The sequence below is a fragment of the Bidens hawaiensis genome, unplaced genomic scaffold (assembly GCF_021521415.1).
Source record: "Bidens hawaiensis isolate Kalapana, Puna unplaced genomic scaffold, B.hawaiensis_p1.1 tig00032090_1, whole genome shotgun sequence".
In the NCBI taxonomy this organism is placed as follows: Eukaryota; Viridiplantae; Streptophyta; class Magnoliopsida; order Asterales; family Asteraceae; genus Bidens; species Bidens hawaiensis.
This window is the reverse complement of record NW_027505238.1, coordinates 118,014-144,298: the sequence shown is the minus strand read 5'-3', so window position 1 is coordinate 144,298 and position 26,285 is coordinate 118,014. Positions and strand designations below refer to the sequence as shown.

At 33.2% G+C, this 26,285-nt stretch overlaps 1 protein-coding gene and 2 pseudogenes across 1 annotated transcript; 2 read left to right on the top strand and 1 right to left on the bottom strand.

Annotated features, from left to right (window-relative positions):
* The first annotated feature begins 1,579 nt into the window (after positions 1-1,579).
* Positions 1,580-2,382, top strand: LOC143611753 (cold shock domain-containing protein 4 pseudogene; annotated as a pseudogene).
* Positions 2,383-3,034: 652 nt separating this feature from the next.
* Positions 3,035-4,106, top strand: LOC143611756 (25.3 kDa vesicle transport protein SEC22-1-like). Its single transcript, XM_077085912.1, has 3 exons — positions 3,035-3,169; positions 3,351-3,559; positions 3,861-4,106. The coding sequence occupies exons 2-3, from the start codon at positions 3,372-3,374 to the stop codon at positions 4,081-4,083; spliced, it is 411 nt and encodes a 136-aa protein (XP_076942027.1). The 5' UTR covers positions 3,035-3,169; positions 3,351-3,371; the 3' UTR covers positions 4,084-4,106.
* Positions 4,107-21,260: 17,154 nt separating this feature from the next.
* On the bottom strand, positions 21,261-22,016 carry LOC143611750 (secreted RxLR effector protein 161 pseudogene; annotated as a pseudogene).
* Positions 22,017-26,285: the final 4,269 nt, after the last annotated feature.

Sequence of the window (26,285 nt, the reverse complement as noted above, 5' to 3'; positions counted from 1 at the left end):
TTGTGTCCACGGATCGATACTTGGTTCTTACCAATACTATTCTACATATACGATAGGTACACTTGCCTATTTTGTGTGTGTTTAGTCTTTGTAGAAATCACTTTTATAAATTTAAAACACGATCTTGTGCAAAAGCTAAATATCTAATCTATCATATTTTATACAAGCTACACAGCACACATCATTTTGCATTTTGCATATACGAAGTTATTTAAGTTGGTTAAATAACAATATGCAATGCATACTGGATTTGCATGTTGCATGTTATGTTATAACATAAATAAATAAAATAGATTACTTGAGTTTGAATTGGGTGGGAATATTTTGGCTGCACACATTTTCCCTCTTCTCTCTACTCACTTAATTGCTTTATTTATTCCAAGATATGCAATAGTGGTGGTTGGTTGAATTAAATAGTGCATTGGTAACTCACAACCAATTCTCTCATACATAAATTGCAAGTAAACTTTTCTTCTTTTTCTCTCTGGAATTCGGCCAAGAAAGAAATATCAAGGAAGAGTTTTCCAAGTGTAAATCCTAGCAAAATCAAGGTGTTTGTTGGAAGCTTGAAGGGTATACAAGCTTGAGGTTCTTCTATCTTGGAGACTCATCCTTCATATCATCATCTCCTTCTTTTTCTTGTACTCTTGAAGGTAGTATGCTATGAACACCCTATGGTTGTTTATATTGGTAAGCATGCAAATTCGTATATGGATCCGAGGCTTGGGTTTTGCATATAAAATCGGTTTTATACTCATCTAATTAACAAGATTTAAAACTTATTTTCCGCTGCGTTTTTCATATAAATGGGTTTATATGACTTTGATAATCTTGTTAAAACTCAACAGAGAATTCTCTTATATTTTCAAATAAAAACATTTTTGATCTTATTCAGTCAAATTTGCATTTAATATATGGATTTTACCCTTAGATACATTAAATTTAAAAACAAATACATTATGCTAGAATTATTTTTTTGAGTAAGCTGTGGTTTTCGTCCTTTTGGTTTGTCCGAATATGTGGTTTTAATCCAATAGTTTTAAATCTGTGATTTCCATCCATGTGGTTTCATTTCACTTGCAATTAAACCCGGCGACACTAACCCCGTTAAGTCTGGACGAAAATCGTAGATTTAAAACTATTTGACTAAAACTGCAAATTTTGACAAAACACAAGTACGAAAACCGCAGTTTACTCTTATTTTTTTGTTATATATAATTATGACGTGTTCTAGGTCAATGTCTGATCTAACATTCCGATCCAGTCTGATATGTGACCCGGTAAGACGATGGGATCAAGATCCGGTCCGGGTCTGAAAACATGATGTACGGCCTTAATTACCATCCAAAAGACAAAATTCTATGTAATGTAAAATCTAAAATTAATAAAAACTAGAATGCCAATGCTAATTAAATATTTAAAAAAATTGGAATTTGTTCGTATTATTTATTTAATAAAATAAAATTTCAACAAATCAGTTGAGCAGAAATCATCTCAGCCGTCGATCAGATATCAAAATCACAACATCCCAAAGATTACATCAACATTTGACATTTCCAATCTTACCCCTGCAACAACTTCCTCTATATACACACACGCAAGCCTCCAAAATATCAATCAAAACAATTAGGGTTTTATTTAGGGTTTCCAGAAAGCAATGGCTGTTGACGGCGCAAGGAAATCCAGTACCGTGAAGTGGTTCAATGACACCAAAGGCTTCGGTTTCATCACTCCCGAAGACGGCGGCGAATAGCTCTTCGTCCACCAGTCCTCCATCCGTACCGACGGCTTTCGCAGCCTCGGCGACGGTGAGGCGGTGGAGTATCTGATTGAGGAAGGATCTGACGGCAGGACTAAGGCCGCTGACGTCACCGGTCCGAATGAAAGCCCGGTTCAGGGCAGCACTCGTGGCGGAGGTGACGGTGGTGGTGATCGTTATTCCGGTGGCGGCGGTGGTTATAACGGTGGCAGCCGTGGTGGACGTGGCGGCGATGGTGGTGGTGGATGTTATAAGTGTGGTGAGAATGGCCATATGGCTAGGGATTGTACTTAGAACGGCGGCGATGGTAGTGGTAGGTATGGTAGTGGTGGTGGCCGTGCCAGCGGCGGGTATGGTGGTGGTGGCCGTGGCGCCCGCGGTGGTGGGTGTTATAACTGTGGTGAGGAAGGGCATTTTTCGAGGGAGTGCCCTAACTCTAGCGACCGTTGATCTGGTTTAGTTTGATGGTGGATGAAGAAGGTAAATGTGGGTTTTCACATTTGCTTTTGGTTTTTTATATCAGTTTAGTTTTATTTAGTTTATTATGTGATGTGGTGGTGAATCAGAACTATGTTTTATTTATTTTGGTATGAGTATTTTTGGTTGGGTTTTTGGTGCTTGAATGATATGATGAATAATGATTGATACTCAATTGTTTACTTTTAGGTTTTCTGATAATGTTATTTGTTTTCTATCTATTGTGGTGTGTTATTTGTTTTCTATCCTCATCTCTATAATTACACTACAAAACATTACATTTTTCTCTCCTGTTCAATTAAATAATACATTTTATACCTTTATCATAACAGTTTTCTCTCTCCTCTACTCGCAAACAATATTTCCCCAAATTTACAAAAAATCATGACATTTCTCTCTCCACCTTATAATTTACCAATCCCCCTCACATAATTATGGGGGATGGGATGAGAATGCTCTTAATTCCGTAGTTCACCATAATGTCACGTCATTTATACACCGCCATAAATTACATAAATCATACGCGCTCACATTCTATATGCTCTTTGTTGGGTAGTTGTCGATGATCTTTGGCACCCCAAATAGAGTTTAAGGTGACAGCAGTGTTACCAAGGTGCCTCTTTCCCCTTAGGGGGTGTTTGGTAGAGGGAATTGAGGGGTGAGAAATGGAATTGGAAAGAATTCTCTTGTTTGTTTATGAAAGAAAGATGTGAGAAATGGAAATAAACCATTTCCATTTCTCTGATTTCGTTTCTCTAAAAAAAGCGGAGAAATGGAAAGAATTCTCCCTGCTGTTCGATCTTTCTATTTGTATTTCTATTTCTATTTGGACTGCATCCCCAATTTTTCGATCACCAAAACCCTAATCGCAATTCAATTTGCCTTCTTCTGGATCCGTTTCGAATCCGTCGGATCCTATCACATACGCATGAGGTAATCTTCAATTTCTTATTATTTTCCAGATCAAATTGCAATTATGTTCACCTGAATCAAGTTAATTCTCGATCGATTATGCTCACCTGAATGAATTGTGAAATAGGATAGAAAATAATGTTCATCTTGTTTGTATCGATCTGTTATAATATTATTGTTATGTGATTTATTATTATTACAGTGACAGCTTCTCGAACTAAAGATGGTGAAGCTGACAATGATTGCACGTGTCACTGATGGCCTTCCGTTAGCCGAAGGACTTGACGACGGTCGCGATTTGCAGGATGCAGAGTTCTACAAACAGCAAGTTAAAGCATTGTTTAAGAATCTTTCGAGGGGACAAAATGATGCATCCAGGATGTCCGTTGAAACCGGCCCTTATGTTTTCCAGTATCCTACATTTGCCCTAACTTGTTTAATATCATGATTGCGTGTTCATATGCGTTCGTTAAGCTATTATAGGATAAGCGAACGGTTCACGAACACCTAACCCGAACGGAATTTTTTGTTCATTAAGAAATTGGATTTGTTTGTGAACTGTGCACAAACACAAACGAACAAACACAGACTGGCTACTCACGGTCTGGCTACCAAGTTTCTTCTAGTGTTTTTTTAGCATTCCTTTTCGTACGCTAATTTTCATATAAAATGCTAAATCATATGCATTAGGTTCCTTAACTTATGTAATCAGTTATATTATTGAAGGGCGTGTTTGTTATTTAACAATGTGTGATCGTGCTTATCCGAAGAAACTTGCTTTCCAATATCTTGAAGATCTTAAGAATGAATTCGAGCGTGGTTATGGAAATCAAATTGAAACTGCTGCAAGACCGTATGCTTTCATAAAATTTGGTAAGATATTACTTGTTTTTTGTTTCATTTTGCTTTTTTTGTTATTATGGTATTGTGCTTAATTGCTTCTTTTTAATTTGTTGAATAGATATATTTATACAGAGGACTAAGAAACTGTACCAGGACACAAGAACTCAGAGGAACATTTCTAAGTTGAATGATGAACTTTATGAGGTTCACCAAATTATGACTCGTAACGTACAAGAAGTTCTTGGCGTTGGTGAAAAATTGGACCGTAAGTTCGTTTCTTTATTTTTAATTAGTAGTAAAATAATCGTTAAACTAATATGTGTATAGTCAGATATTGCATGTTTTTGGGTTTGGAAGTAGTATAGCATAGTGAAATTAAGTGTGATGTTTAGTTTCTGATTATCTTATATGTTATAGTATTTTATCATAAAATGCCATTATAAAATTGGTCAAAATGTTGTGCTTTTATAATGTGACACCTTGTTTATAAAATAATTTTGAGGAAGTGGTTAATTAATTGAGATTGTTGAATTGTTAACTTATGCAGAGGTCAGTCAAATGTCAAGCCGCTTATTTGACTGGTAAAGATGTTGAGATTGTTGAATTGTTAACTTATATATCACTACGAAAAAATGGTTCAAAGCAGCTCATTTGATTGGTAAAGATGTGGATCTAGGACGTTCTTTTCTTGCGTTGACAATAGAAGAGAAAATTGAGATGGTCGAGTTGTATATCGATGGTTCAATGGGATAGTTGTGTATGGTTGAAGTATGTTTTGTATGTGAATTGGTTTTAACTATGGTTGATGTTTTTTGCTTAAAATCTATGTTTTGTATGTGAATTGGTTTGATCAATGCATATTTTGGTTGGAATTTATGCATCTTTTTATATGTTTTTTATTTTTTAATAAATATTTGTTATGAAATAAATACTTGTGCTAATGATAAAGTTGATATAATTCTCTGTTTATTTTTTATGTATCAAACAAGAGAAATGATTCTCAGCTATATTTCTCTACTGAAATCTCTGTACTACCAAACAGAACAGTCAATTCTCATTCTCCAGACCAATTCCCTTTCTCTGCAATTCCATTTCTCTATTCTATTTCTCTACAATTCTATTCTCTGTACCGAACACCCCCTTAGAGTTTAGTATGAGAATCAAAGTAGACTACCAATGAATTCAAAAGTGGTTGCTTTGAAGGTAAAAAGGTATATTATTTGTTTGTTTTGTTATTGAATTGGAATGTGTCATTTTACAAATAGTTGATAAAGCTTTATGATGATGTTTGTGACTTTTTTACTGTTGTGCACAACTGTTACAAAGGGGCCTTTTTGGAATTCAAGATTTTGGAGGTGTTTGGCCTAGGTTTTATATTATGTTTATTACCTTGCACAATAAGTTTCTTCAAATAAGCTAAAAAAAGCAGGCTTCTTCAAATTAGCCTATATAAGCTAAGCTAATAAGTATAATCCTAAAAAGCTAAACCAAACACCAACTTAAGTTTGTTTTTAAAAAAAAAAAAAGCTAAAAAAGCTAGGGCAAACACCCCCTTTGTTTTCATATGATAGCCTTGGACAGTTTTAGATACTTAGTTGTTAATGTTCTTTTTTTTTTTGAACGGCCAACAAAAAGCACTTTATTAAAAAACAACAATAGAGTCTCGTAAGAAACTAGACTGCACACAACTACAACAAAACAAGACCCCAAAAACGCCCCAAACACTCCTCAGTTGACAATATATCTAATTATTATAGTTATTATTGTGCATTTTGGTGTTTTTTTTAAAATTCTGAACGTTATATTATTATGGTCTAATCAAGAAATTAAACTTTTGAAAACGAGTTTTATGCTATATCTTTCATATTATTTGTCCAACAAAAAGTACTTTATTAAAAAACAACAAAATAGAGTCTCGTAAGAAACTAGACTGCACACAAGTACAACAAAACAAGACCCCAAAAACGCCCCAAACACTCCTCAGTTGACAATATATCTAACCCAATTCACAGTTGAAATCGTACGGGTGATGTAGTATGACATTATTATAGTTATTATTGTGCATTTTGGTGTTTTTTTAAAGATTCTGAATGTTATATTATTATGGTCTAATCAATAAATTAAACTTTTGAAAACGAGTTTTATGTTATATCTTTCATATTTTTTGTTCAATATGTTAGAGAAGAGAAAAAGTATATAATAGTATAATAAAGCAATCTCAAACACTTTTTAAAAAACAGCTTATTAATTTTTAAAATAATGTTCTTTTTGGTCATTTTACATGAATAAGCTAAGCCAAACATTCCTTAAAAAACAACTTATTAACATAAGCTAATCCAAACACTTTTATACAAACTCCTTTTCAAAAAGTCATAAGTTTATAATTCCTTTTCACATAAACTCCTTTTGGCCTTAAATAAGGAATCCCAAACACACCCTAAACTTAGCCCACTCGACCTATTTTTTACCCAAAGAAAACTAAGTGCTTTAACATCCTCCACTACACTTCTAGCCGAAATCAGCAAACCACCAAACACCATGTCATTCATTGCCTTCCATAAACATCATAAGGTAACCATACATACCACGTGAAACACCTTTGCCTTTCTCTTCGGAAACTTAGTAAATTTATGTAATTCAAGGAGATCTCGGTCACTAAATGCAAACACTTGAGGTACATTACACCAAATGGAAATAGCTTGCCATACCGACTGAATAGCTTGCCATTCCACATGAAACGAAAATATATTCGGTTGTCTCTTGCTATTCACCACAAGCCGGGCAATCCAACGATCAATCCCAACATTTCGTCTAGCTAATAAAGTTAACACCGGCAGCTTATCCAACTCTACTCTTCATGCAAGCAAACCCACCTTACCAGGAACCCAATTATTCCACATATTAGGATAATTGGTTTCTTTTTAATAAAGGTTAATGGTAAAGGTTCTGCTTCATTATTTGAGTTGTGATGGGACAGGATAACAATGGCATTTTGTTTGAATGGAGGAGGTTTGTTATTATTGCTTGAAGGGTACTGAATTCTAGTATTGTTAGGTGGAGCATATTGATAAAGTTGTTTACATTAAAATGGTATGCCTTTTTGACCCATATGTTTGCTTATGTAATGTGGAATATTTGAAAAATGGAATGGAATCATAGTTGGGTAAAACTCAAAGCATGTTTATGTCAATCACATCATGTTCATTTCTTATTATTAGAAAGCGACGTCATAATAATTCATTGCTAACCTTTAGATCTACCAGGGTTTAATGGGTACAGTTGGATAGCTATTGTGTAAATAGGTACCTTATGATATAAACTCACAAACCCTTAGTGAAATGTTATAGAAAGTGTATACACGTTGAAGTTCTTATAACTTAAAAGAGATCAAAAACAAAAGTAACCAAAGAAATTAATGATACGTGTTGGGGTTACTTTATGAGTTGGATAAACTCACGATGTAGAACAACGCTCTAGCACCACTTAATGTGCTCAAAGAACAACTTGTGAATGCTTTATTATAAGAATACGAGTTGGGTTTACTTTACGTGGGCTTTGTTATATATATATATTCGAATGACTTCATCTTAACATGAATATAGAAGCTGATTTCGACTTTCAAGTGAGCGTTTTTAGAAAGTTTCGAGTAATGATATGTTTGAACTTTGAACAACTCCCTACCCTCGACTAAATTAAGGACACAATACGTTGGCATCAAAATCATAAGCAGGGCAACTTCCGAGCAAGTACTAGCGTGTGATTGATCTTAGCTTGATGTACATCATGCTTTTGTGGCTGTGACATGTGACTTACTATGATGCCTCAACACATTAGCATTAGAGCACCTTATGTGCATGCACTTTCACACAATTTCAAACGTGTCAAATTAGATGTCACATCCTATTTTTACCCATATTTCAGTTACACATAAGTCACCCATATTTGAAATGTATTTTTAGCTTCATCTACACCACTCTTTAGTAGGATGTAATCAGTCACTAATCATGTAATGTGTGGATAATTATGATGCCTCCAAACATTCTCATTAGAGCATTCTCAGTCAATCCACTTTAAAATGAGTTCAAACTTGTCATGAACTATTACATCGTATTTTCACCTATATTTCAAATACGCATATTTTCACATAGAGGAGGGCAAATAAATCGGTTAACCGAACCGACCTGAAAATCAAACCAAAACCGAACCGGTTTGAAAACGATTATGTAGAAACCGATTTGGAACCGATTGAAACCGTAGGTTCGGAACCGGTTATAATTTTCTCCACCAAAACAGGTTAACCGAAACGAAACCGACCAAAATCGGTCAAACCCCGAACCGAAACCAATCGTAACATGATAAGAAACCGATTTCAATCCAAACCGAAACCGATTATAAACCGGTTTTGACTTTTGTTAACCAAAATGAACCGGTTTTAACCCAAACCGGTTGGTGCACCTCTATTTTCACATATGCATCAACACATTCTTTAGGGTATGTGACACGAGACTAATTATGATGCCTCCACACATTAATATATATATATCAAGGTTGCTATAACGTAAGATACGCCACATTCGAAGAAAAGGTGGTTTTATATGTTTAGTTGTTGACAACATAAATCACCTTGCTATTAACGGGTCTTAGTGATTCTCTATGCTTTGGTCCTTTTGGGGTTGTCTTAGTTAATTTCAACATGTTCTTCATCTAAGTTCTATACATTTGTCTGTTTTGTAATCACAAACGATTTATAGTGTAGTTTAATAGTACACTTCTCAATTATTAGTGTATATTACTAAAACTAATAAATTGTGACAAAAATGTTACCCGTGTTTTTAATTAGTTATGTTTGTTTAGTTTTATCAAGTCGAACGATGTCGTTTATGTGTTTTTAAGTCTCGGTTAATGTCTAGCCCGTTTGGGCCTGTTAGTTATGCCTGGTTGGGCTCGTTTAAGTAGTTGGGTCGAGACTTTTATCAAGGGCTGAAGAAGTGGGCCGACAATTATCAACAAGATAACCATTGAAAGTTCCATGATTATAGGGGAGTTAGTTGGCGGTTACAAAACGGTTATCTACAATAACCGGCATCTCCTAAGAGTCGCGTCTGTTTAAATTATGTCTATATAAAGTGTCTTGATAAGAACACGTTCTGTAATTCACTTTGATATTTGTTATCAACAAAGTTATAGTTCTTGTCAATATTGTTTGTGATTGTGTGATTATTATACAATGACTAAGAAGAACAACAAGAATCAAATCGATCAAGGCAATCAGGAAACCCGGTTTGTAAACGATCGGCCAACAAAAAAGCTATTGATTCCCAACGATTTTTACATCATCAAAGTTCCGGTCCACATTGTTTATATTTGACGTTTCCAATCAAGAATCAACTATAAATTATGTAGTGTTAATTAGATGTTGTAAGACCAGGTGTTATCGGGTGGTTGAAGACCAATCTTGATGTGCTATGTTTATTTTAATTAATAATTGAATTATAATAGGTTTAGAAAAGTTGTCTTGAAAAGAAAGTTAGTAATTGTCTTGTCGGGCAAGTTTAGAGATATATAAATAGAGGTCTATGCTATTGTTTTTTTGTGTGTGAAGAACTCTCTTTCTCTGTATGTTTGTGAAGTTCGTTTGTTAAGTATTTTTAATTATATGAAAAGACTGGTGGGTTGTCATGCCTTAATCTCGGAATACGATCGAGGACCGATATTTGAGATATCGATTATGGCAGTGAGATATCGGTGGGATATCAGTAATTTTAATATTGTGCATAATTTATATATATAACGCTTTAACACTAAAAATTTAGTATACTCTCCTACTATTAACAAATTATCCTTTTGCAACTTGCAAAACACCAACCACTGTAGCAAGTAGGAACTCAACATTAAACACTAAAAGTTGAAAATTAAAACTTAAAACATTGATATCAGGAATATTGGTGAAATGTCGGACAAATATCGCCGATATTATCGGTACCGATATTCTGACCAATATTTCATATGAGGACTGATAACCGAGATAGCACTGAGATTGACTGTATAGGTTTCGTCTAGGCAGTAGAGGCTCGTATCAAGGCAATTTGAAGGAGGATCAAATTAATATTGGTGAGGTCTACTTTGGCTCATGAAAAGAAAAGAAAACCAAAAGCAAAGGTTGATCGATAAGAGAAGCTGGTGAATTTATTACGGCTAATTTAATTTAGATAGTAGCACACAATCCAGTAGTGATTGGTTATTTATTGGAGATTGGTTTCGGAATCGGGAATCAATTTCATCTTAAAGAGCAAGCCAGAAAAGAAAGTAAAGAGAGGAAAGACACGATAGTGAGTGGGGGACTTCCAGTATTGACGAAATCGAACTACAAAGTATGGTTGGCCAAGATGAAGGGATTTTTAAAAGACTATGGCTTTTGGGACGTGATTGAACATACAGACGGATATGAAAGGAAGATGTATACAACATTGGGGTACATATGTCAAAACCCTACTGGAAGACATCTTGGTACAAGTTGGCACACTCATGAATGCTAAGGAAGTATGACATGCTTTCAAGTTTCGATTTCTTGGAATTGATTATGTAAGATGAAAAAGCAACTCAAGAAGTTGTTTAGAAATAAATATTGGATGAGGTCATTGAGAAAGAAAGATTGATGGGATTGTTCAAGAAGAACAAGCACGTAAGCAGGAAGCTGCAGAGAAAGATGAAGCTTTGCAAGCTGTTTTGAAAAGTAAGCAAAAGAAAGAATGTTGAATAAAGAAAATGAGAGAATTTCTTTGAAAGTTAAGGTTTTGTTATAGTATCATTTAATTTCGAGACGAAATTCCCTAAAGTAGGGGAGACTGTAACAACTCGGATTTTTATATTATTATTTTAAATACCGATACCCGACCCGTTTTCATTTTCGAGTAATCTTTATATTGCGTCTATCGAGTTACTATCTTATTTTTTTATTTGTTTATTATATTTAGTTTTATATATAAATAAACTTTCATTTACATACAACTTATACCCTCAACTTTACTTTAATCTTTGTATGTATCCACTTCTATAGTATAAGGACAAAAGTGCAAAATTCGATATATAATATTATAGTATTATACCATATTCTTTGAACCAAACCCGAAGACCCGTATTTGGATCCAACCCGTAACCCATATTGTTTGCTTGATCCTTAATTCTCGTGCAATAAACGAAATTGATTCCCTAAGATCGTTTATACGTGTTTTACGGCTCCACCGACTCATTTAAATTAGGAAGGTCGTTCTTATTAATACGATTTCCAAATAAATGAGCCCGTCATATAAGGAATTGGTATTATGCTATTTACTCATAAAAAAAATCCAATTAAACTGAACTGGAGGTTCCTCATAAAATCGCAAACAATAACCCTAACACTAATCATATTATACCAGTTTGTATTGACCCATTCCTATTCGTTTTCCTGCCGTCGGTTTTGGGTGGTTGTTCTTCGTCAATCCGCCATCTAATCAGGTAATAAATACATGTAAGACGATCGGTTTTCATCCCTCATCATTAACCCTATGGTTAATTTAACAAACATGCAACAGATTAAGCGATTGTAGAATCTAGGGTTCATAGGATTTTGGGGAAAATCGGATTAATGTATTTAAATCTATGTTTGCGTTTCGTTACCAGCCAACACCCCAGCGCAGCTGGTGGTGTGGTGTGTGTTAAACCCTTTAAGCCGCTGGTCTTCCTGGGTTCGAGTCCCAGCAGCTCCAGTTTTATTTTTATTTGTTTGTTTTGTGATTTAAATGATTTTATAGATTATTAAAATCAATATTTAATATTATTATATTAAACCGACACCTTTAAGTTTACGGTTCTTGTAAATTAATCTCGTTTCAAGCATTCGTATATGTATGTATATATATATATATGTATGTATACATTTATGTATGTGATTACAAGTAAGGCGTAATAATGATGAACTATATTTTATTAAAACTCGACACTTTGGTTCACGTTTCGTCACCATTGAACGTCGTTATAAACTTACTTATGTTTATTATATATATATATATATATATATATATATATATATATATATATATATATATATATATATATATATATATATCTAGTAATCGAATTAAATAGATTTTTATTAAAAGATTTAAACAACATATTTATTTATATATTACTACATATTATGACTAATAATTACCCATTAATATTATGGTTATTTATTTATACATTCGTATTTTATTTATTCGGATAATTATAAGTGTGTTTTATATCAAATTTAGTTATCTAAACTATTAGTTTATAAATTTGATCATATGGTTATCATATCAAGTAAAAAAGGGTAATTTTAATATAATAAAAATAAGGACTTTAATAAACAAATGTTAATCAATAATGTTAATCTTTGCGATAATAGTTATTATAGAAATCCATCAAAAATTAATAAACATCCTAATCCCAAACGTAACTCAAATCACATCGAAATACTCATTCATTAAATCATGTTTTATCTTTACAATGAATTCATGTTACTATTATTTAACTAGGAATCCTTGTCGGTGAATCCCAAAGGGGTTTAACTGCTGTCATCCTGACATCCTCACTTTTATTTCGTTCACCCGATCAGGTGAGTAATCACTCCCCTTTTTACTTATTTATAACTTTTTTGGGGGGACATATGCGTATCGTATCATATTTATCTATCATCTAGTATTAAAAATCGCAACTGTTTAATCCTTGTGTGTATATCAGTTTATGCCTAACTTGCTATTTTCTTACTTGCTTTATATGCTTCCGCATTCGGAGAGGTCCAACATATTCTCAGTCTAGTATGATCATACGACCATCGTAGAGGCCGGCGTCCGACGCATTGACATTGGTTTCACCGACACCTCATTTTTGGTAACCAATGCCCATTCGCATGGCAACGGTTTAGCCCTTTCTTTATGTTTGATTGTTTGTGTATGTACTATGACTTAACTATTTATTCTCACAGGAACAGTTTGCATCTTTCTTTATATATTATATATACTATTACTGTTGTGGATCTTAAACTGGTGTTTTACTCACTCAACATGTGTTGTTAACAAAAATATATTTTATACGCATTTGCAGGTTATCTTCTTGGTTGTTTAGCATGATGAAGATCACGTAGAGATGTTTTTTAGGATACAAACTTAATTAATCATTGTTGTAATTTTGTTATACTTGATGTACTTAACTGTAATTGTTTTATTTGAAATTATTAAGTAGATATTGAAACTTAAAATGATGTATGATAGTAACCTTGTGAGCTGTGACAATCAGTTCGCGCCCCGGCATTTCCGCCGTAGGTTGGGGTGTAACAGATTGGTATCAGAGCCGAAGGTTTAAGATAGGTCGTTAGTGGTGCCTTAGTAACATTCTTAGGAGCCCCATACGTGCTTATTTGTTTACTTGATGTGTTCTATTTGATTGTTTACAGCTTATGTAATTGTCGTGCTAGATTAGGTACTTATTTAACTGTTTAGTTAATTGTTTATTTTATTGTTATGCACACACAACTCCGAAGCTATGCTTCACCTTCAAAATATTTTATTGCTCCGAGACTATGTCTCATTATCTAAATATTTTATATAACTCTGAGGCTATGTCTTAGCCTCAAAATATTTTTATTTTTAATTTTATTAGATTGTCTTTTATTGTCGGAAATTTTCTTGGGAATTTTCTAACTTTATTTTTGCTCTTTTTCACTTAAAACTAGGGAGTGTCACAAGATTCCACGCCATTGTGGGAATTGTCATGCGACCGACACTTTAAGCGTTTAACGTAATTGGCCAACGGTTACACCCTTTATTGTGTTTTATTGTTTTTAAAATATCTAGTCGGGTGTAAAACCCATGGGACGTCATGGACACGCCAACTGTACATTTGCACAGTTTGTTATAATTGCGATATTTTGTTGGAACATTATTATTCATGGTGATACACAAGATGTTTCAACTACTTTTGCTTGAGTTCATTTATTCGTTATTTAGTTTGGTCGGTCAAATCGCCATGTAACGCTCATGGGCCCACAAACTTAATTGATTCATTGACTCGTTAATTAAGTTGGGCCATTCAAATTGCCATGTAATGCTCATGGGAGGATAACTCACACGTTTGTTTTGGTTTTGGTATGCTAATAAGTTGGGGAAACAAAATGCCATGTAAAGCTCATGGGAAACCCAACACATCGAAGAACATTAGTTATTTGTTTATTTGTTGTTTATTTGATTTTATACGATATAGTTTACGATTTGATTTACTCATTCAATTATTTTATTATTCAATTATGCAAATTAATCAATTCCTTACTTAATAAATCACTTTTTGAATCAAGCTCTATTGATTCGATCTATTCATACACTCAAAACATTTTTATTCTCCTGATCGGATACAAATTCTTCATTTATCAAGACTCGTTTATCACGGTTAATAAAACAATATACGCTCTATTATTAAATTGGTTTTCCTATTCATCTTATCTAATTTTAATAATATCAATGCCTCAATTAATTTAAATAAAATAGCACAATTTAATACTATGACATCTTATACATAAACTATTAAACGTATTTCAAGTATTCAACCTCAAAATTTTAATTTATTAAAAACATGTCAAACTTTGATAAAACTCATTCACTCATCAAATTAACTCATTGATTATCGATTTGGATTTTAACTTATCCTTAAGTTATAAATAAACATCAATATAACATATCAAAGTTTCGTTTCACACAATAACTCATATGAAATCTGCACAACTATCCAATCTTATCATTAGATCACGTCTTTATTAATCATAGAATGTTTTCTCAGCATCAAACAACATCAAATATTTATTCTCTATAACCGCCTAATGCCCACATGTTTAGTCGAGGAGATAGCTCCTGCGATCTCTAATATATCAACTCAAGTTCCAAAACATAAATGCAATCTTGCTCATTAAACTAATGTTGGTAATTCAATCCATTTACCCCTACTCATTCTCATGACAACAACAATAACAAACACAAGTCTAAACATCAACTATATGCTGTTAATCAAATTAACAATCAATCTCAACACAACCTTAGCATCTCAAACAAGAAACTTTACGTCGAAAATTCACTCGTTATGCTTCACATGCCACTGTCGCTATTCAATTCAATCCTCATATCGTTATGTACCCAATGTAATCGTTCAGTCATCTTGTTAATACTTGTCGCGTACCAGAAGACGTTCCACAACTGTCTATGCCGTCAAATTCTAAAACCAATGCTACGACGTTTTCTCATATTTTATACCCTGCTACCTGTAATGGCTACAACAATGAAAATATTAATCAATTATGCCATGTGTGTTCTCGATTCAATCATGTTCATCAAGCTCGAAATATACAAACTTTTTCTACTAAACCCTACTTTACAACCTAATCAAAACATTTCAATTCAATCAACTTCAAATATTCAATTTTTTATAGTTAATTAATCAATTTATTTTAAATCGGAAATAAAATAGATTATAACTAAGTTTATCAAGGAAGATGTTTTTATTTCCTTCTCCATATTGATCTTTTTCAATCATACATCATAACAATCTTTACTCGATTTTTGGATTCAAACAAATTCAGTTCTAATAATTATTTAATTTTAAGTGATTATGCTCATACAAGAAAAGCTATATTTTCAAAAGACAACTTCCTATAATATTGTACTCCTAGATTATATGTTGACCTCATTCATCTCAATTCATTTCACTATCAACCCCAAGGGATCCTTTCCTTTTCAAACTTTCAAAAATTTATAACTTTTAACAAAAGGCGTTTTAGAAACTTTAGTATGTTATTAATTCAACTCAAGGATTCAATTCATTTTTTTAAAATATTTTACACAATGACTATCTTATAACCAAAACGTATTAAGATTTTGTTTTCTGTAAAAATCATGCCCTTCGAATGTTTTGTAACCCACATGATGGGACAAGTTATGTGGACTATCCGACGACCTAAGTAATTATGGAGGCCTACATAATTATCGAAGTCCTCGTATGGAAATCATAATGCGTGCGATTGTGTGTCATAATATAGAATCCAAAGTAATGGAGATAACGGTACAAATGTAGAGATGATAAGGACATGGTGGATACGCCGCTGGTACATCCTATATATAAGTGTCTTTATCGGACTTTCATTTGGAGCATTGTCTTAACTATTCAAAGTTCTGTGCTATGATAAATTTAAAAATATATATATATATATTATTTATTTATTTATTTTTTTCAAAAGTTAAGGTTTTGTTATAGTATCATTTAATTTCGAGACGAAATTCCCTAAAGTAGGGGAGACTGTAACAACTCGGATTTTTAAATACTGATACCAGACCGTTTTCATTTTCGAGTAATCTTTATATTGCGTCTATCGAGTTACTATCTTATTTTTTTTATTTGTTTATTATATTTAGTTTTATATATAAATAAACTTTCATTTACATACAACTTATACCCTCAACGTTACTTTAATCTTTAAATGTATCCACTTCTATAGTATAAGGACTAAAGTGCAAAATTCGATATATAATATTATAGTATTATACCATATTCTTTGAACCAAACCCGAAGACCTGTATTTGGATCCAACCCGTAACCCATATTGTTTGCTTGATCCTTAATTCTCGTGCAATAAATGAAATTGATTCCCTAAGATCGTTTATACGTGTTTTACGACTCCACCGACTCATTTAAATTTGGAAGGTCGTTCTTGTTAATACGATTTCCAAATAAACGAGCCCGTCATATAAGGAATTGGTATTATGCTATTTACTTATAACAAAAATCCAATTAAACTGATCTGGAGGTTCCTCATAACATCGCAAACAATAACCTTAACACTTATCATATTATACCAGTCCGTATTGACCCATTTTCCTGCCGTCGGTTTTGGGTGGCTGTTCTTCTTTAATCTGTCATCTAATCAGGTAATAAATACATGTAAGACGATCGGTTTTCATTACTCATCATTAACCCTATGGTTAATTTAACAAACATGCAACATATTAAGCGATTGTAGAATCTAGGGTTCATAGGATTTTGGGAAAAATCGGATTAATGTATTTAAATCTATGTTTGCGTTTTGTTACCAGCCAACACCTCAGCGCAGCTGGTGGTGTGGTGTGTGTTAAACCCTTTAAGCCGCTGGTCCTCCTAGGTTCGAGTCCCAGCAGCTCCAGTATTATTTTTATTTGTTTGTTTTGTGATTTAAATGTTTTTATAGATTATTAAAATCAATATTTAATATTATTTTATTAAACCGACACCTTTAAGTTTATGTATCTTGTAAATTAATCTCGTTTCAAGCTTTCGTATATGTATATACATATATATATATGTATATGTATGTATCCATTTACGTATGTGATTATAAGTAAGGCGTAATAATGATGAACTATATTTTATTAAAACTCGACACTTTGGTTCACGTTTCGTCACCATTGAACGTCGTTATAAACTTACTTATGTTTATTATATATATATATATACATATACATATTATCTATCTAGTAATCGAATTAAATAGATTTTTATTAAAAGATTTAAACAACATATTTATTTATATATTACTACATATTATGACTAAATAATTACCCATTATTATTAAGGTTATTTATTTATACATTCGTATTTTATTTATTCGGATAATTATAAGTGTGTTTTATATCAAATTTAGTTATCTAAACTATTAGTTTATAAATTTGATTATATGGTTATCATATCAAGTAAACAAGGGTAATTTTTATATATTAAAAGTATGGACTTTAATAAACAAATGTTAATCAATAATGTTAATCTTTGCGATAATAGTTATTATAGAAATCCATCAAAAATTAATAAACATCCTAATCCCAAACGTAACTCAAATCACATCGAAATCCTCATTCATTAAATCATGTTTTATCTTTACAATTAATTCATGTTACTATTATTTAACTAGGAATCCTTGTCGGTGAATCCCGAAGGGGTTTAATTGTTGTCATCCTCACATCCTCACTTTTATTTCGTTCACCCGATCAGGTGAGTAATCACTCCCCTTTTTACTTATTTTTAACTTTTTTGGGGGGACATATGCGTATCGTATCATATTTATCTATTATCTAGTATTCAAAATCGCAACTGTTTAATCCTTGTGTGTATATCAGTTTATGCCTAACTTGCTATTTTCTTACTTGCTTTATATGCTTCCGCATTCGGAGAGGTCTAACATATTCTCAGTCTAGTATGATCATACGACCGTCGTAGAGGCCGGCGTCCGACGCATTGACAATGGTTTCACCGACACCTCATTTTTGGTAACCAATGCCCATTCGCATGGCAACGGTTTAGCCCTTTCTTTATGTTTGATTGTTTGTGTATCTGCTATGACTTAACTATTTATTCTCACAGGAACAGTTTGCATCTTTCTTTATATATTATATATACTATTACTGTTGTGGATCTTAAACTGGTGTTTTACTCACTCAACATGTGTTGTTGACAAAAATATATTTTATACGCATTTTCAGGTTATCATCTTGGTTGTTTAGTATGATGAAGATCACGTAGAGATGTTTTTTAGGATACAAACTTAATTAATCATTGTTGTAATTTTGTTATACTTGATGTACTTAACTGTAATTGTTTTATTTGAAATTATTAAGTAGATATTGAAACTTAAAATGATGTATGATAGTAACCTTGTGAGCTGTGACAATCAGTTCGCGCCCCGGCATTTTCGCCGTAGGTTGGGGTGTGACATTCGCCGTCCACCCCATCACTCGTGATGGAGATTTCAACGTGATGGTGATCACGGAAACTATTTCATTCTCTATCTCTCTCTATATATATATATATATACCCCTAAATATAATTATTTCACTCACATAAAAACCTATTTCTATGTATACATATATATATATATATAGAGCAAGGTTAGAATAAGAAGTTAATATTTTCTAAGAAGTGTAGGAAGTGATTATGACCATTGGATTAAATAAATCACACAAGGGTAAGATCGTCATACTTTTTTTTATTATTTTTGGAATTAATGTATTAATTGTAACTTCTCTATATATGTTGTGGCTAATCATTAAATTTGGAAACTATAACGTTGTTAATTATTTCCTATTTACATGGATCTTAATATATTTGGAATAGACGTTGGATAGTGGAATAAACTGGCTATCCATTAAGCCTTTTCTTGTTTTCAATTTCATTTTCATTTTTATGTTATTGATTAATTGTAATTATTTTATAGCGTGCCAACGTTTATGTGGAGTATTTTAATTCATAAATATAGTGCTTTTGTTCATCCGATTAGATGCTTTTTTTGTGTTTTATTTCATATACATAATGGATCATGATTCTTGTGTTAAAGTTTATATACATTGGTCTTAATTATTGAATAATGGTGTGTATTTTTTTATTCATGGTGATTTTATTTATTATAATTGTGTTTTTGTTTGTTATAATTATATATTAATAGTGTTTTTTGTTCATGGATTAAAAGCACCCCAGAATATAGTTTATAATGTTCAAGATAGTGTGTTTTAAATTAAACACTAGTGTGTTTTAGTTCTTAGTGTTTTTGGTGTTGTGTTTTAAATTGGTTTAAAATCTGGTGTTTTTTTATTATTTTGATTAATTTGATTTAAAACACACAGTTATATATCTTGTAATGTTCTTGGTTTTGTGTTTTAAATTTAAATTGAAAAATGATAATTATAGATTGATAATATTTCTATATATAATATAACACACTGGACGATTATGCCCCTGGAGTATTATAAAACAAGTATTAAAATAAAACACATAGCCTACAAAACACACTTTTCATCTAGACCATCAGATCATCAAATCTAATGCACCAGATCACTTCCTACACTTCTTAGACAAACTTCACTTCTTATTCTAACCTCACCCTATATATATATATATATATCAAAACCCATCACACTACCACCACTCCCACTAAGTTCCATCACTAGTGATGGAATGTGATGGGGTGAGGTGGCACACCACCATTGGATATGGTGAGTGATGGAAATTGGACCACCCCCACCCCCTAAGAGAGAGAGAAAGTCAATTGTTTGATGCAAATAAAACCAATGGTCATTTGTTGGTGGAGTGGTGATGCTCCCAATTGTTGGGGATTTCTGCAATCGTATATCTTAGGAAAATCTGAGAGTCGTGAAACACTTTCAGATCAAACTATTTGTTGGTTCCCAAATGTTTTGACAGGATAAAACTCAGATTGAGTGCAAGAATCTGTATGGTGATTGAGAGAGTTTCTGAACCAGAGAATCTGTCGTATGATCAAGGGTAATTTTTAATTAGGGTTGGGCAGTTGTAAATGCCTTTGCTGTTATCTGATTTTGAATTTCAAAATCATAAAAAAACGCTCTGGAATTTGTGACAAATAAAACATACAAAATTTATTTATATTAAATTTCTAGTGTGTATTTTAGTATAACAATATATTCGACCCCAGCTTGGGGCGCTGCCCCTTGGACCCTGCCAGAGGCTGCCTCCCCTCGCACCCCGCTACCAGGGGGGCTTCCCCCAGACCCTCGCCAGGGGGCGTTGCCCACTTGGAACCCCTATGACTTAGGGGCTTCGCCCCTAAGTACCAGTAGGATTATAAATTATAATAAGATCAAATAAGTGTGCACCCCGCGCCCGACTTATTTAGATTCGTATTACAATTAAGTTGATCAACAAGTTAATCCTTAATTACACTAAAATCACTAACAATCCTCCCCCATTTTGGTGTAATCCCTGATTAACTTAAACAAACTCACACAAATAACAAACTTATGCATAAATGAAATGGCATGATGATTGAAATTCACATTAGTATATTACACATTCCAAATATTCGAATATAGGGGTATCGCTACGATTGAACCCTTTCTATTCATAATGAATAATCGAAGATAATATTCACACAAGTTCACATACTCATATATTCTTACATGACATTATTTTTACTAGCCTATATCCTATCCTTCAATGAACATATCAAATCCAAGTCCCAGCTTCTTGAAGCAGCTAAAATTCATGCACATATAGGTAGTTCTTTTACTCTCGCACCTGCATATGCAATTTTTCAAAAGAACTATTAAGAAGTCTAACTTCAACCTCCTTAACTTGCAGGTCTAAACACATACCTAGGGATGTTGTAACTAATGTGTTCCAATTTCTAGATGTTAATCTTTCCACATTGAATTCAGCACCTAATATAAAATTAGATGGGAATTGGGTATCTCAGCATGAGAAATTTTAGGTGGATTAAACCTATCCCTATAGCCGACTTGTGCACAATATCTTTACTTAACGCTTTTGTTAAATGATCGGCTAAATTCTGTTGAGTTTTTACATACTCCACTGATATCACACCATTCACGATGAGCTCAAAAATCATGTTGTGTCTAACACCTAAGTGTCTAGACTTCCCATTATCCATTTGACTATAAGCTTTAGCCAAAGTAGCAGTACTATCACACCTGATAGATATGGGTGATATCGGTTTAGGCCACGATGGAATCTCATAAATCAAGTTTCTTAGCCATTCAGCTTCTTTACCAGCTGCTGCTAATGCTACAAACTCGGATTCCATAGTCGAGTTAGTGATGCAAGTCTGTTTCTTAGATGCCCATGACACAGGACCTCCTCCAAGTAGAAAAGTCCATCCACTTGTGGAAGAATGATCTTCCATATTATTAATCCAACTTGCATCTGAATAACCTTCTATAACCGAAGGATATACATTATAATTCAAACCATAATCTATGGTTCCTTTCAAGTACCTAAATACTCGATTTATATCTTGCCAATGATTTGAACTTGGATTGCTTGTATATCTACTAAGCTTTCCAACAGCATAAGCTATATCCGGTCGAGTACTTATCATTGCATACATAAGAGGTCCTATAGCTCTTGAATATTCAAGTTGATTCACCGTGTTACCTTTATTAGGTAAGAGCTTATAAGCATGATCCATAGAAGTACTTACAGGAGACAATTAAGAAAATTAAAATTCTTTAAAATCTTCTCAATATAGTGAGATTGAGATATTGAAATACCATTGTTCTCATGCTTGATCCTTATACCAAGGATCACTTCAGCCTCCCCATATCTTTCATATCAAAACAAGATGACAAAAATTTCTTTGTTTTATCAACCTAATCTTGGTTTGTACCAAAGATCAACATGTGATCTACGTATAAAAAAATTATGACTCCTTTACCAGAAGCATCAAATTTTATGTATACACACTTGTCTGATTGGTTTAATAGAAAACCATTAGCCAGGGGCGCTGCCCCTTGGACCCTGCCAGGGGTTGCCGCCCCTCGCACCCCGCTACCAGGGGCGCTGCCCTCGGACCCCCGTCAGGGGCGTTGCCCCCTTGGAACCCCCATGGCTTAGGGGCTTCGCCCCTAAATACCAATAGGATTATAAATTATAATAAGATCAAATAAGTGTGCACCCCGCACCCGACTTATTTAGATTCGTATTACAATTAACTTGATCAACAAGTTAATCCTTAATTACACTAAAATCACTATCACCAATTACCATATATCCTCTCAATTTCATCATCTCTTTGTTACAACAACAAGCACAAGCTAGTCACCATACAGAAACAAAGTAAAAACTTACACATCACCATATCGAAATTACACCAATTCCCCCAATTAACATCAAGTTTCTTTGATCTTGAACCTACCTAAAGAAAAGTTAGAACTTTTGTTTCCTTCACCAACTTAGTTGAGTTTGTACTAATCCCACTGAATATCTTATTGTTCCTTGTGTTCCATAAACTCCATGAAGTAACCTGACAAATTGATTGAATTAACATGCTTTGTGTTTGACATTGGCAATAATGATCTTGAAGTTCTAAAACATATTGAAATGGCAAATAAGGCTAACGGTAGTGGGGCTTGATCCACCCCCAAGTGATCCAATATATTTACGACACGTAGGCACTGATGTGACACAGGATTAAGCCCTAGAGGGTTAGTGGTTCAGTTGATCCGGGGCTTGATTGAATGTTTTTTTTGTTAAACACAAAAATACTAAATTAAAATATTTCATTAAAGCATAAATAAAAAGAAAAATAAAAACATAAATTTAAAATGCAATAACCTCTAAAAAAATACATAAAAATAGTGTTTTTATTTTATTTTTCGTCAGTTCCTTTCGAATACGATCCTTTTCTTCCTCCATTATCGCTTGGTCAGATGGTGGGAGGTGGCTAAAGTATTTGGCTAGAAAAGCCAAACTCTTGAACCGGTTTTTTGTATGTCGAGCTTCACCAATCGAGAAGAGGCCAGTTAATAATTCCTTAATTTCCTTTTAATAGTCGTCATCACCAACTAGTTTTTTCCCACGTTCCCTACCCGGAGGGCGGCTACAACCTTGGTCTTTCAAATGCCTTCGGACAAGTTTAGGTCAAAGTCAATTTGATTCTCGGACCCACTCGAAGAGACGTACGTGCCGAACGTACTAGTTTTTGCATGTTTTGCCCCTTCAGCAAAGTCCTCCGCACATAGTTGCATCCATTTCGAGCACTTCCTTAACAACTCCCACATGTAGCCCTCGTCAAACGTCTTCACCATCTCGTACCTCCTAAACACCTCTTGTTTCCATTCATCACAAGTGAATTGGTAAGCCGAGAGATCATCGGACCCACTCGGCCGCATTCGGTTAGCATTTCGGTTATGTAGGTTGGTAAACAATCCTACTAATTTACGAATATCGGTCTACCGACCCGATATCATATTTTCGATACGATCCCTACTCCCCACTTTCTTACAAAAACATTCCCGAACCTTGGCCCAAAAAACTCGACGTCTTTGAAAGTGGCTATAAAATAATAACAAAAAAATGTAATAATTGTATACAAAACTAAAAAGATATATTAAAAATAAAATTCACAAAATAATTTACCCACGTTCCGATCTTGGGATATTTCAATCCAAGAATTTGCCAACGCGAGTTTCTCTTCTTTAGACCACAGAGTAACCTTCCGCTTAACCTGTGCCGATGAACCACCCGCTTCTCCGGTTTTCTTCCCCTTGCCTCTGTGGGATCGTTTTGCGGGTTTAGCCAGCTTCGGTTCCGGCTTCGGTTGTGTATCCGTGACCGAATATATTCGGATTGTGACATATCGGAGTACATGAAAGCTTGAAACGATTTGTCGTCCAAGTAGTTCAATCCTTCGGGAAATTGGGGGTCGTTGATGTTGATATTACCAAAACCCGAACCCGTCATGGTTATAAATTTGAGAAATTTAGAGAGGTTTTTTAAATAATAGTAGAGAGAAAGGGAGTGAGATTGGTGTGCTATTTTTATAAAATTGGGTTGTTATTTATAGTGTAAGTGGTAGGGTTTATAATTAAAAATTTTAAAAAAAAACTTTTTTTTTAAATAAAGGCCAACGGCTCTTTTTGAGCTAACCCATGCCCAACGGCTCTTTTTGAGCTAACCCATGCCCAACGGCTCTTTTGAGCCCCGTGGTCCAGCTCACCCCTCACCTTCGCGCCCCCGCTCACGTGAGGGTGGTAATGGTGTGCTTGGCTGCCACATCGATCATGCCCTAGGTTTAGCACCCCACTACCCTTAGCCTAAAGGAGAAGTTTACACCATCTTCAATTTTTTTACCAAATAGAATCCATCATAAAACAACTGGTTAGCAAATGATCAACCGACTCGTTATGTTCCAAGCAAAATGGGCATAATGCCGAACCCACATGTATGTTTCTTCTAAGAAGTGCCACCCGAGTTGCTATTCTTTCCCGTTATACGTTCCAACAAAAAAAATCGTCTAATTTTATAGGAACAAAAAACATCTTAGTTTGTTTTGAGTTTTACTTTTTTTGTTCTTTCCATTTTTTCTCCTTTTGAGTTTGAGTTTTAATGATTGCCCTTAAAAAAGATTAATGATCGGTATTTTTCCTTTTTATTTTTACTTTTATTATATAAAACCAAAAAAATAACTAAAAACAATTTTTACTATTTTATATTATACCAGTCTTTTTTTAAATTGCAATGTATCTTTTTCATGATTACGTCCCGATATGCAAGACTAAGAAGTCGTCGTAGGAACAAAACATCTGTAGGTTTCCTTTTGTCGCGTCACCACTTTATTTTCGGGGTCTTCTTTTTCGGTTGCCATGGTGTATGCAAATACCATACCAGACCTATAATAAATCAAATCGATACATACCAAATTCCAGTTACATTCCCACCGCAATACGAAGTCAAATGTTTCTAAGTTGATATAATTCTCATATTTTGCATAAAGTATTTTGTTCTAATCATATATATTTTACCTAGATAGCATGTTATGTAGGATTTTTTTTATTTTTAAATAGTTTGACATTGCAAAATATTTTTTTAAAAACTGAAAAAATTAGTAAAAATTGAAAAAAAAATAATAAATTGAGAAAAATTGCGTAAAAAATCTTAAAAAATTGTGAATAATGACAATATAATTAATATGTTTATTTTTTTGTATGGAAGCAATTTATAATTCTACTATTAAATATTTTAGACAGAATTATAAATTTTGTCCTTTAAATATATGTGATTTATAGATCAAGTCCTTTAAAAAGTTTATGTGTGGGCGATGTCATTTATATGACAAAATACATTTGATTTTTGTCCTTTACACTAAATGTCATCCAATAACTCAGTTAAATCCAAACATGCCAAGACTTAACGTGGTTTTTGTTTAACATATTTAATTTAGTTTCTTTTTCTAATAATATATTTAATATTTTTTTAACTATAAATACTTAAATACTAGTATGCGTAAAAAGACTTAAATTCCCTCACAAGCCAAGACTTAACGGGGTTTTTGGATGCCATTTAGTTAAAAGGAGGAAAATCAAACAAACATGTTATGTAAAGGACATCGCCTACAAATAAACTTTTTAAATGACCTGATCCATAAATTGCATATATTTAAAGGATAAAATTTGTAATTATGTCAATATTTTAATATTACCAACAATATTTTAAAGACTTTTCTAAAAAAATGATGGTTTCTTATAAAAAAAATCTGTAACTTAAAAAAGGGTGATTTCTTACTCTTTTATTTTATATCATTTTATTATTATTATTATTGCAATGTTCCAGTTTTTTTTTTTTCTCAATTTTAAAATTATTTTTCTCAAATATTACTAATTTTTTCAATCTTTTAAAAAGTATTTTGCAATGTCAAACTATTTAAAAATTAAAAAAGAATCTACATAACCTGCTATTC

What these genes read in the sequence shown, in the direction of transcription:
- LOC143611756 (XM_077085912.1), top strand. Translation starts at nt 3,372, where the DNA reads ATGGTGAAGCTGACAATGATTGCACGTGTCACTGATGGCCTTCCGTTA. An exon ending in ACCGGCCCTTATGTTTTCCA is followed by an intron (nt 3,560 to 3,860) that starts GTATCCTACATT and finishes TTATGTAATCAG; the next exon opens with TTATATTATTGAAGGGCGTG.